The sequence below is a fragment of the Anabas testudineus genome, chromosome 12 (assembly GCF_900324465.2).
Source record: "Anabas testudineus chromosome 12, fAnaTes1.2, whole genome shotgun sequence".
NCBI classification, from domain to species: domain Eukaryota; kingdom Metazoa; phylum Chordata; class Actinopteri; order Anabantiformes; family Anabantidae; genus Anabas; species Anabas testudineus.
The window spans coordinates 6,621,931-6,634,186 of record NC_046621.1 but is presented as its reverse complement, the minus strand read 5'-3'; the positions used below and the strand labels follow the sequence as shown (position 1 = coordinate 6,634,186).

Below are 12,256 nucleotides of genomic sequence, written 5' to 3'. Positions count from 1 at the left end.
TTTGTCTGATGACCCAAATGGGGAAATTTGATTATAGCAGAAGTAATGGTATTGAGCAGGAAGAGACAAACTATGAGTGGGTTGTCTACCAAATGCAGAGTCTGCAGTTTGATCTCAGGCTTCTCCAGTTCTCATGCTAAACACAGTAAGTTGCTCCTGATGTGTGTTCTTCACTTCTACTGTAAGTCACCTACGATAAAAAGTAGCTGCCAAACCATTGTATTATTTGTATTTATACAACATAAGGATAAGTATAATTTCCAAATTTTGTCTTGACTGTGGTTTACAGTCGGTCGTAAACAGTTTACCATACAAAACATATTGCTGGATGGATTGGAGGTCGCTCCAGTAAATTACTTCACCACTCAGATTTCTATTATAGTGTGAATGATAAAAATCGGATTACTTTCAGGTGAAGTGATCTTTGGAGGCACATAAATGCCTTAGGATTAAAGTACAACTTACAGTGTGAATAGCAAACAATTGAAACTTTAAAAACAGCGTCCAATAAGGTGAACAAGCACCTTATACATGTTTTTTATGACCTTTTTTCATTCTTTCCAGAAAGGTGGCATTAGGGGATTGTGTTGCCCCTTCAGACACTGCTGCATTATTAATCAGAGCTGTCTCACCAGGTTCCCACCTAGTGCCACCTAAAGCCTCCTTAAGTGCCATGACACACCTCAGCTTTTCATTCCTCACGCCATTTAAACTACAACTAGAGCAATTTGGTTGTTAGCATGACAGTGACATCATCAGTGATATATTTGAATTATATGGGAGTTCAATATTCATCCCCAAAAATGTGGATTTAGTCCTTTGCAGATCAGAGCAATGCTGTGAATTCACACATTTTGTGAAGTGTAAATCAGGCCCGAAGCCTTTCACCGCATCATTGGCTTCTTCCTGTCTACTGTCCGGCACTTGGTGTCAATCAGCAAGCGTTCGTCCATATCACGTCACTGACTGAAACCGTACGAGACTCTTAAGTGTCTGCGAAGTACATGGGTCACACTTCGCCTGTGCTGACCTGTAATAAGAGAAGAGCAGGTGCCAGCCAGGATACTCAAACAGGCCGTCAGCCGCCCAGGCATACATCACATCAACGCCTTACCTCAGCAAATCATTGACCCGTGCACAAGTGCCGTTGTTTTCACAGCAGCCCTCATGCACCCGTTTATTGTCTACATGAAATGAGCTTCTCTGATTTTAGAGGGGGGGGGGGGTCAGGTAGCCAGTCACATTCCTGTTTTGCCTGAATGAGACTATGTAGGTCACACCCTCCTTTGACTAATTAAAAATTCAGCATGGAGAGAGCTGCTTCACTCTCTGGAGGCATGAGAAATATTTTACTACTAATAAAAATAAAATCTCAAGTGTTTTGCAAAAATATAGCCGCAGTGAATCTGAAAACATTTTATAATGTAGTACCTTAATTAAGTTACAGTAAATAATTAAACCAAGTCATACATATGTGTCTCTAAAACTTAAAATCATAGCAGTGCCACATCATGGAGCAGATTTGTTAAATTCTTATGTTCTCTTCATTATGTGGCTTTAATTCATGCAGTCCACATAGTAAAAAAACATGACTTCCTCAAGGATCACTTCCTATGATGCTGGACATGAGTCATTCAAACATCATGCAGTCTTTTTTTTTTTTATTGATATACCCATGTGTGTCTTTGAAACTAGGCAAAGAGGCATTTTGTGAATTGCACCTGGGTTGAAACACACGTCGATGGCCTAGTTAGAGTGGGAACACGTGAGCAGGTTTTTTTTTTTTGTTTGTTTTTAAATATTGCTATGATGCAAACTAAGGCCAGCTGCATTTATGGCATTAACTATTTAAAGACGTGCATAGTTGGCCTTGAAAAGTTGTTTCACTGGAGTCATTTGAACAAATACCGTTTCATCCTTTAGTACAGATCAAATTAGCTGTTCAGGAGAAACAGGGTGATGGAGATTAGCTGACGGTGACATGCAGCATCAGCTACTGTATAAAGGATCTTTGAATGAGTGTGTGTGTCGATGTTCTCTGCTTATGCTCAGTGTTTTCTTCAACTTTACATTGGTACATCTCGGCAACAGCCAGCCTGCCCTCCTGTGGAAACAAGAAGTAGTGCATATTCACAACCAGGTCTGTGCCACAGTGAGCTGGAAAATTAAAGATGATGCTACAGTACAATAAGTCAGCAAAGCTTTAATGGGTACAGGAACACTACCTCTTTATGAAATCTGAATTTTAAGACCTTGGCTTGTGCGATTAATGGAGCGCTGAGTTTATAAATTGTTTAACTGAATTACAGAAAATCTGATTGGATACTGCAAATGTAAAAGTAGCATTTGTTCTTTTTGCAAATTATAATGTTCTTTTCAGGACACCACAGATATTCACCTTTTGGCAAAGGTCTCCTTAAAGGACCCTTGTACGTTTATATTGAAAGGTTAGACTCCAGGCAGTCCAATTCAGCTGTACTAAATAGGAGACGATTATTGAAACAAATTCCCTACAAAAGCAAAGATTTTTTTTCCCTCTTGGCCCTCCCAAAATTTTGTAGGCTACTTGTTCTGCAGATGGATGTTATATTTATACTTGGCTAGGGCTGTCATGAAAAAGCCTCCTTCTCTCAGCTGCAGGGTTGCTGACTGCAGGTTAAATTCTGCCGTACTGGCCACGCGGCACACGGGGAAACAGATGGGTAATAAGGTCACAGCAGACATACCTCTCGCTAGTACAGACAAATTGCAGACTTGCCAGCTGTGCTGACTCAGGACAACATTAGACTCACGGGAAATGAATTAAGATCTCTTTTAATAAGGGAAGTTGTTTGTTTGGTTATATAATAGAAAGAATCAGCTGGAGGTCTGTGTTACGTATAAAACCTAGAAAACATATTTTAGACCATTACATAGACAATAATTCTTAAGTGTCCTAATTTAAGATGTTTTATAGAGTGTTGGCTGACTACTTGACCAGAGGACATTTCTTTACAGTGTAAAATGAGGCTGGATATTGATGATCAGTTGATCAGAAAATCCTTTTTGTTATTTTTTTAGACAAGCAGTTGACTTAAAAGTGTATATAGACAGTAGGTCTTTGATGTGTTTACTGGAGAAAGAAACAAATGTGGTTTGTTCTACATATGGCTGATACAAACAGAGTATATAGATTCCTGCATTATTATGGGGGCAGATTGTTTTTGATGAGTCGCCGTGTTTTTGGGAGCGCGATAATGGAATTAGTCTGCTAAGCATTTTATTTGTGTGGTTTTTGTTGGACAGTTGAGTAAATTACATTTTGACAATGTGAAAACATTTGGTTAAATTTACAGGGGGAAGACGTTTACCCTGGAAAACACGGTAAATGTGAAAGGAAGGAGGAAAGGAAGGACTACATGAAACCAGACGCGTGAGAAGCAACTGTAAGTGACTCTTTCAAAACCTTCAGGAGCAGATATTATGAATACATTAGAGCCATATCCTTATTTAAACATTCTTTATTTTACAATAATACTACCTATTTGTGACTGAATTATTACATATTTCCAAACAAACAAGCACATGAACTCCTTTATTGTGGCTTATTGACCTATACTTTTAAAAATCTTATTCTGTATCCCTGTAGTTTTGATTGATTATGTACTGTAATAGTTACAACACTTTGCACGGTGGGAAAATTAAAACTACACATATCTTTAAATCATCAAAATATAAACAGTACACTACCCATACAGGTTTGGCGAATAAAAATCTGTGTTCAGTGCATAATGCGCATGGCATCAGAGAAGTTACATTCATCAACCTGTTGACTGCAGTTTTCTGCTTCAATCCTCAGTGCCGGAGCCGTCTGCTGGCTCAGTGTTGTGGGTCAGCATGTAGTTGTCCATGTCGATGGAAGGACAGTTGTGGATGGAGTAACGCAAACGCTCGGCGAGGATGGCCTGGCTTGTGTACGGGGGCAGACGAAGCAGGAAAAAGCAGGTCTGAGCAGTAGGGAGGCCGTTCACGGGCTGGAAAAGACCAGCAGAGGGGAAAATAACGTTTATTTGTGCAGTTAATATGAATTTGTTTTGATTCGTTTGTTAGTGGTGACCTTACCCTATCAACCTTGATGATTTGGAACTTCTGTGTGATATCGGCTGGGTTGGAAGGCAGCCTGGACCTGCCAGAGACGAAGCGTAGGAATAGCACCCGCTCCTCATTGGTGAACTCCTCCAGGCTCTGCCAAAACCAGCCAATGAGCTGGTGGCTGTCGGTGATGTCTCGGTAACGCACCAGCTTCTTAAGCATCTCAACAGAGACCTCTGGCAGGCCACAGACCAGCTGCTCCAGCTGCTGTGCTGTCAGCAGAGAGAGGAGGGGCACAGGGATGATGGTGGACATGCCTTCTCTGACCGCTGCCACCTGGACACAACAGAACAATGTCAGCTTTGATATTTCTGAGGATGAGATAAAGGGAACAACAACCGGGAACAACAAACAGAATGTCTAGTGAACACTAATGGAAACTGGTGGGTAGTGGGATGACACAGAACTGATTTTGGGCACTAGAGCTACAGTCCTCAGCTATAGTGACACATATGTAATCTAAAATAATTTTTGGAAGAAGGTTCGTTTTCTAACACTAATTTCATTTCTATACATCATCATGTCAAATTATCTACAATAGCTTTAGACGATTCCCTGACATCTCCCGTCCTGTAGATGTGCCTGTCTAATACACACACGACTTTGTTGTATTGTAACTTTAAATGTTCCTTAAATGAAGACTAGCTGATGAAATTACCATGTTTAAACACAGTATTTTACATGTAAACAAACCTGTGAATCCATCTCATGCAGTCTGTAGTCCAGAGCTCTCTCCACATATTCAGTCCGGTTGGCAAAGGTTAGGGAAATGTTTTGACCTCCAGGAATGACAGGCACCAGTCTTCCATCTGCACTGTGGGCCATGAATGAGTCCAGTGGGATCATCTTAAAAGGAAGGTATGGGAAAGAATGAAGCACAGTATCGATAAAGATGGTGAAGGGCTGGAAAGCTATAAATGCATTTAAATATCCATCATCTTAGAATCACTGCAATAAGCCAGTCCACACAGCATCTCACCACATGGAAATTATCCTCTGTGATTCCACTGTTTTCTAGATGAAGGATGCCTTGCAGAGTGCGGTATGTGAGAACATCAACCTCCTCCAGGTCAGGCCCCCCCAGTGGCATTGCGCAAAGCTGTTTCCACACCCAGGGAGCCAGATGTAAGTCAAGAGGTTTCTTGGTGCGGATTGCTACAGCCATGAGGATGCCGAGGAAGCGAAACTGCACCATGTGATCATCTGAGAGTGCACCTGGGTTAAACAGAAACCTGCCAATACCAGAGGTAAAGATCAGTTTTTGAAAAAAAGTGTTGTTCTGTTACACCAATAATAGTTTAACAATTACAAAAGGACAAGAAAAACTGACCTGTCAGTGTTACTGCCCACATCTGCAAAGCTGTTGGGAGTGTGGATCAAAAGATCCACTACGCCAGACTGCAACTCCTGGTGAAAACACATTGAAATTTCTCAATTTATACAAAACCCACGATTCCCCAAGTCATCACTCTCATGTGTGCTTTCCATCCTACCTGGCACATCTCAGTGATCGTGTCATCAAACACTCCCCCAGCATCGTCCGCTCCTTCTCCGACAAGTTTGACCTTCCAGGCTCGAGATGGCAGTCGCAGCTCCAGTGGATTCAGGCTCACCACCTGCTTTGCGATCTGCACAAAGATTGGCTTGCTAGACCGACCTCTGTGGAAATGTAAGACAAGTGCCATCAATCAGAGTAAGTATCATAAATCAAACAAACTGCATAAAAAATAACCAGATAAAAGTCCTGAAATTAACAAGCTAAGTATAAGCAATCACCATATGATGTTTTTCCACCAGCTGAACCCTGAAGATGTAAAGACTAAATATCATGGTCGCCATTACCTTGTGGAAATCCGTTTCACAGTGATCTGTGGCCCATATGTTTTGCCCTGGGTCATTGTTCTGCCAATAGAGCGCACTAAAGGCAGAGTGTTGACCTTGGGTGATAGAAGGCCTCTGAGCTCGCCTCGGATGATGGCTGTTGTCCCTGAACTATAGCGTGAGGTGGACAACTAGATAAAGGGGGGGACAGGATAAAATAAGAGGAAATTTATAAGGCAGAGAGAAGTCAGGTGTATGATAAACATTTCTATTACTAACATTTCATTTTTTAATAGAAGGAACAAAAAGAATAAATGATTACCACATTCTTGGCATCCAGGTTTAGTAACCTCCAGGACTTGTACATGAGATCAGAAAAATGATGGAGTACTCTTAGGCGCATGCTGAGAACATCAGGGCTGCAATCTTTCAATGTGTTGTACTGGGGAGGGACCGACTGGGGAAGGCCTAGCTGGAAATTTCCAGAGCCACCTGGAGATAAAGATAACAAATTGAGCCCCAAGTGTATTCACTTGTGTGGCTCGTAGATACAAAGAGTATTTATGTGGATATACATGAGTTTTTCATCGAGGTAGACGGTGTCGTCCATGCTGAACTATGGCAGCGGCCAGCAGAGATCTGTCTAATGTTTTTCCCCTGGAGGGCCGTAATGAGTGTGGGCTCCTTAACTGGGTTGGAGTGTCCGAGGCCAAGCTGGAACACACATGTAAAATACAACAGTGCAGTCTTTGAAGTGCATCTGATGTGCAATGAAAACTTCAGATTAAGTCTGAAGTCTATGGTTTTACAACATTACATCATTGTTACCTGGCCCTCACTGTTGCAGCCCCAAGCATAGACATCCCCAGTGGAGGACAGGGTGAGCACATGTTCACATCCCACAGCAATGTCTTCTATGAACAACCCCTCCAGTGCTGGCACCACTTGGGGGCAGGATTTATTCTTCAGCATGGAGTCTGGAAGGCCAATGAGACGCTCTGAAAGATAAACAGAAGGAAGCAAAATAGTAGGAATAGTTGTCCATCGAATAATTTGCAGTTTCAAAGACTACAGTAAAGTACCTCAACAGTACTGTAACTTTAATATGAAAATGTACCTTGTCCAAATGTGTAAACATGTCCATCACAGGCCAATGCCACAGAGAACTGAGTTCCACAACCGACCTTCTTAATTCCCTTGTTGCATAGCTGCTCCACTTTCTGTTAATGGCAACAATGCCAAAAATATTATTTCTTTAATAGAAATGGCTATAAGTATGAAGAGAAATGAAAATAAATAGTAAACAATTTAGTAATACATTGAAATGAGGTCATGATAAGCATGATTCTGGAGTTCCTCATTGCTTTCTCCAGGGGCGCAACCAGGGACATCGTAGAGAGAACATAAACAACCTGTGTTGTGCCTTTTGAGGATTCTTAAATTGGACTCTTCGTTCCCATTACCTTACCTGTGGGTAGTATTTTGCCGTGGAGGAACCTGTTCCTAATTTGCCATAGTCCCCATCCCCAAAAGCCCAAACAACCATACCATCGAGGGATAGCACCAAAGTGTGGTTGAGTCCACATGACACCTAAGAAAATGTCATAAAGTCAGCTCTTATTCTTGTACTGTATTTTGCTTTTTACCATCTAAGTATAGAGACTTACCTGTCCTACATGATATCCCTCTAGTGCAGCCACTCTTTCAGGCAGCATCTTGTTGGATGTCGACCTTTGACCCAGACGGCCAGATTCACCACTGCCAAAGGTGAACAGTTTTCCATCTGCTGTTACCACTGCAGAGTGTCGGAAGCCACATGCAAGCTGAAAAGAAATAACAAAAATGATGGGCACCTCAGAAAAGTTGTTTTATTACTAATAACTAATAAGGCTTCAGATAATACAGCATGAAAATCACACCTACCTGAATGACCTCTTCTCCTTGTAAGGCCTCAATTTGTTTTGGCCTCCTCTGCCTTTCACTATTGCCATGGCCTAATTTTCCAAAATCTCCATCTCCCCAACTGAACACCTCTCCAGTCTCAGTCAGGGCCATTGAGTGCCCGTCTGATCCACAAGACGTCACCAGCTGAATAACCACATACCCTGCCCCCAAATAAAAAGGCAGTAAACTCAATTAAAAAGCAACTGGGCCTAAATAGAAGCTACCAAATCAAATTACAATAGTTCATGTACCTTGAAAAGCAGATATAATAGTGGGGATGTAGAGATCATCTGAATTCCCCTGGCCCAGTCTGCCATACTGTCCTTCTCCTACAGCCAGTACAGTCCCATTCGACTGGACCAGGAAAGTACAGTTCTGTCCGCATACAACCTGAATGAGAATATAAAACCCAAACCCAGAAAAATGTTGAAAACGGCAACATCACAGTGAGAGTGTGTCTAAATGAAGAAGCTGCTACCTGCTGAGTCTGTAATAGAGAGGCTGCAAGAGTAGGCATCGTGAGATTGGTTCCCATTCCTGCCAACTGTCCGTAACGTCCATTTCCCCAGAGATACACCTCACTCTTTCCCCCTTGTTGCCAGTCCTAAAAAGAGACAGGGAATGAAGGAGGAAATTACATTTACGCAAAATAAATTAAACATTGAATCTTTGGATGTTTTTAATCTTTATTTTGAACAGAAACAGTTTTCAAAGGATGTTTTGTGTATTTTCAGGTGACTTCACATTTACCTCTGGTCTGATTGTGGCCCAACACATCAACTGTTCATCCATCCTGAAGCTCCACTTGCTATTGTCCTAGAGGATGCAGAGGTGTCTCATAACAATAAACTTGTGCACATTTTTGTCAATTAAGATTGCTGATTAGTTTAAATAAAGAGGGTTGTCACTGCTTACCAGTGCCTTGATCATTTCGCTGTCTTCCATCTCTTGAAACTCTGAAACAATGAAGGATTCTGGGAAGGCGGTACCGCTGGCAATAGCCTCAGCGCTGCGGACAGTAGTGGCATAGGTGGCGAGCCAGCTCCACTCTGGCGGGCAGGAGTGTACATCAGGAGTGGTGTGGTATTGAGGATGTGGGAACCGGCATAGGTGTTTCTCTAAAGACAAACCAACAGCCAAGGAGGCCAGACTCTGCAGAAAGGCACTGTGGACTAGCTGGTCACCAGCTGCTACATGGGTCTGCATGGGCAGAAAGACACAGGGACACAAACTTAGATCAAATAAATAGTGAAAGTTTTGCTATAGAAAATTAAGATACAAGAACGGGAAATTAACAGAAGGGCTACATCCTCTACACCAACAAGAGCTAAAAATGTCCCAAATAATGTAATTAAATGACTTCAAATGTTAGTTTCTCTACTGACCCGCTCGTAGCTGTACTGCTCCTGCAACAGCAAAGGCAGCCTCTCCAAGAACACAGCCAAACAAGGTGCCCGATTTAGACCCAGGATGTTCTGGCTTCTGAGAACCATACGACAGGAAGGTAGCACGTGATTTTGACTGATCCAGTCAGGTGTGCAGCAGATCAACAAAACATCCTGGAAAAGAAACAGTGACAGTACAGAATTGTTAAGTGACACCAGCAAGTCAAATGTGGCATCTGCAAACATTTGTACACACGTTTGGTCTCAACCCTTTGAGGCATTTAAAAAATAAATAAATAAATAATAATAATAATAATGTTGGCATAGAGTAGCTTGGGGACAAATCATTATTTATGCACAGCTAATTCATATTTAAACAAACATCTCATCTAACTCTGTTAATGTAAAAAAAAATATGTTGAAGTTTTCTTTAAAGGTTTAGTTTAAATAAAATTTGAGTGATTCAAATGACCTTCGACCTCCCAAAGCAGGCAGCTACACCCAAGTTTGGTATCCAAGTAGTACTGATGACTGAACCCAAACCAGTAACAGTCTGTAAGACTGAACCATCCTGGAGGAAACACAAAGAAATGTGAGTATTAAAATAGTAAAATCTGACTTCTGATTCATATATTCTTGGGTAATACTCAATGAAATTACCTGTAAAGACCAGATGTTGAGCAGTCCCCCAATGCCTCCAGAAACCAGAGCCAGTCCACTAGAGCAAAATGAAAGAGACTTCACTGCCGTAATGTGGCCATGAAGTACAAACATACGCTTTGCACCGTCCTGCTGTAAAAAAGAACACAAAGAATGATTTCATGAGCTTAAATAAAAGGATAGCTACAATACAATCTGACTATGGTGATATTTTATATTTCCATCATTTAAAATGGCAGAACCAGGACTACAAAAAGACACTGATAGCATATCAAAACTGACCTTGACGTCACTGTTTTTATGTTGGCTGGGGGAGTTGTTCAGTATGTTGGGCAAAGATACAATCATACCCCCTTGTGGCAGTGTCCAGACATACACAGAGCCATTCTGACAACCTCTACAAAAAGGTAGATACAGAAATAAACACAAACTATCTGCAACAAACCTGAGGTATTAGTTTGCAAGCTTATGTTACCACAACATTCATTATCAACTATTGTTGAATTTTCTTTCATTATTTTTACATGTTTATCATAAATTATTAATAATAATTATTATTACTAATTACTGCAGTTTGTCTTAATAGTTCCTTTTAAAAATTGCATAATATTTACAGAAAGAATGACCAAGGAATTCAGTGAACTCACACAGCCATCATGAGCCTGGGATCAGGTGCTCTGCCAGCAACTGGGGACCATTCAGCAATGTTAACAGTGCTGCTGTGAATGAGGGAGTGCAGGGTCACCCAGGTGCCCCCGGAGCGTCCAAGTATCTTTACTACCTCTGACCTGCTCAAACAGAGCAGCAAGTGTCCTGTGGGGTCCCATTTAACAGAGCTCACACTGTCCTGTAGTGTATAGGAGGACAGACTAATGAGTAAATAGCAATTCAGTGTCAGGATATGTAGACAGGGGTGTACAAAATAACTGTAGCATGCATTTTAGAAACAGACCTGGGAGACAGACAGCATTACAGGCTGCTCATTCTCATAGCTCTCAGTTGTGGCCAATAGAATCTTTCCATCAGGATAGCCCACAGCAAAAGGTTTGTCCTCACTGTGCCAGGCGACACACTGGGGGGCTGTAGGAGATCAGATTTTCTTATTGCCAAAAGATAGATTAGAAGACTAAAACTACAGGCATGAAATGCTTATTTAGCTGATTTAATGTCTAAATTTTTGTTTACATTTTTCATGAAAACATGTCTTGTATAAACAGTGAATACAACACCCTCCTCACCCTCTTTCCTGTGGCAGTGGGTGAGTTCAGTGCTTTTCACAAGCAGCTCTATTTCCTGCATTGTGACCTGCAGCCAGCAGAGGGAGCCATCAAGCCGACCCACCAGAAGGCTGTCAGTGGGTCTGGTTCTACTGGCAGCTGGCTGCTCAAGAACCCACAAGCTGAAGGACTGAGCCCAGCAAAGAGCTGTGATCCGAGACACCTGAGCCTCCACGTGACAGTGTGACCCTGTCAAATGACAGAAAAATTCATATTGTACAAACTGTTCTGATGACTCATGTTACAACTGTGTCAAGCACTTTCTGTTTTGCGAGTTGTTCCTTCACATGGCTGTCTGACCTCCACCATGCAGAATGTTTGTTCAGACTTTAATTAATTACCATACTGTCAATATTGTAATTAAAAAAACAATAAATAATTCTAATGTACTTTTATATTATACACAGTATAGCATATTTAGTCAAGTAATTGTCTTGATTAACTGTCTCCAAATAACTAATTTGGAATCATCACTTTTTCTGTCATTATGTTACATTTGTTATTTAACATGTTTATGATGAATACACTCACCCCTGATGTTCATGATGTTCAAATGTTTGTTCTCAGGAGCAGCCAAGAAGTTTCCACCTTTACTCCAGTATACAGGAGACATGTGATGACACCTACTGGCCCTCTCACTGCTTGATCTGTCCGTCTTACTGGAGAGAGTCAAATAATTAAGGTTTACAATGCAAGTCCTTTGATAGCAAGTCATTTGTAGCTATGAAAAAATTAAGACTTTGGTACTTGGATGAACAAATATACTTTACAGATTGGAATCAAAACACTTCTGAATAAAGGAAACACAACCTAGTAATACAGGAGAAGGTGTTCTGCAACTCCACTGCATTCTGGCTGATACTCCAAAGTTGAACCACCTTGTCCTGGGAGCATGTAGCCAGCAAATTCTGCTCACTGCTCCAGAAACAGCTTGCCACCTAAACAGAGCAGAAATTATTAAAGGCTTTAACCTCACCTTTTTTGAGGGATTAAAACATACCAAATGTGTCCCCAAAACTACTAATTTGTCATAAAATG

The 12,256-nt window shown here is 41.3% G+C and overlaps 1 protein-coding gene across 10 annotated transcripts in view; it reads right to left on the bottom strand.

Annotated features, from left to right (window-relative positions):
• Positions 1-1,467: 1,467 nt before the first annotated feature.
• The window catches only part of LOC113158345 (probable E3 ubiquitin-protein ligase HERC1), a 38,196-nt gene continuing 27,407 nt past the window's right edge, over positions 1,468-12,256 (bottom strand). For 8 of the 10 annotated variants that reach the window (XM_026354204.1, XM_026354194.1, XM_026354203.1 and 5 more), the window contains exons 54-80: positions 12,029-12,156; positions 11,750-11,877; positions 11,180-11,407; positions 10,894-11,021; positions 10,589-10,788; positions 10,224-10,338; positions 9,942-10,073; positions 9,754-9,852; positions 9,282-9,455; positions 8,812-9,096; positions 8,647-8,712; positions 8,375-8,500; positions 8,148-8,286; positions 7,876-8,057; positions 7,620-7,775; positions 7,421-7,543; positions 7,070-7,172; positions 6,781-6,950; positions 6,528-6,666; positions 6,275-6,444; positions 5,974-6,143; positions 5,625-5,790; positions 5,462-5,538; positions 5,111-5,363; positions 4,825-4,977; positions 4,102-4,407; positions 3,485-4,013 (exon numbers count right to left, since the gene is read on the bottom strand). In XM_026354204.1, the coding sequence (XP_026209989.1) occupies positions 3,828-4,013; positions 4,102-4,407; positions 4,825-4,977; positions 5,111-5,363; positions 5,462-5,538; positions 5,625-5,790; positions 5,974-6,143; positions 6,275-6,444; positions 6,528-6,666; positions 6,781-6,950; positions 7,070-7,172; positions 7,421-7,543; positions 7,620-7,775; positions 7,876-8,057; positions 8,148-8,286; positions 8,375-8,500; positions 8,647-8,712; positions 8,812-9,096; positions 9,282-9,455; positions 9,754-9,852; positions 9,942-10,073; positions 10,224-10,338; positions 10,589-10,788; positions 10,894-11,021; positions 11,180-11,407; positions 11,750-11,877; positions 12,029-12,156 (4,302 nt within the window). In that variant the 3' untranslated portion in view covers positions 3,485-3,827. Of the gene's footprint in view, positions 2,105-3,484; positions 4,014-4,101; positions 4,408-4,824; positions 4,978-5,110; positions 5,364-5,461; positions 5,539-5,624; positions 5,791-5,973; positions 6,144-6,274; positions 6,445-6,527; positions 6,667-6,780; positions 6,951-7,069; positions 7,173-7,420; positions 7,544-7,619; positions 7,776-7,875; positions 8,058-8,147; positions 8,287-8,374; positions 8,501-8,646; positions 8,713-8,811; positions 9,097-9,281; positions 9,456-9,753; positions 9,853-9,941; positions 10,074-10,223; positions 10,339-10,588; positions 10,789-10,893; positions 11,022-11,179; positions 11,408-11,749; positions 11,878-12,028; positions 12,157-12,256 lie in introns of those variants that run through there. The other 2 variants (XM_026354195.1, XM_026354197.1) reach the window with 2 other exon arrangements.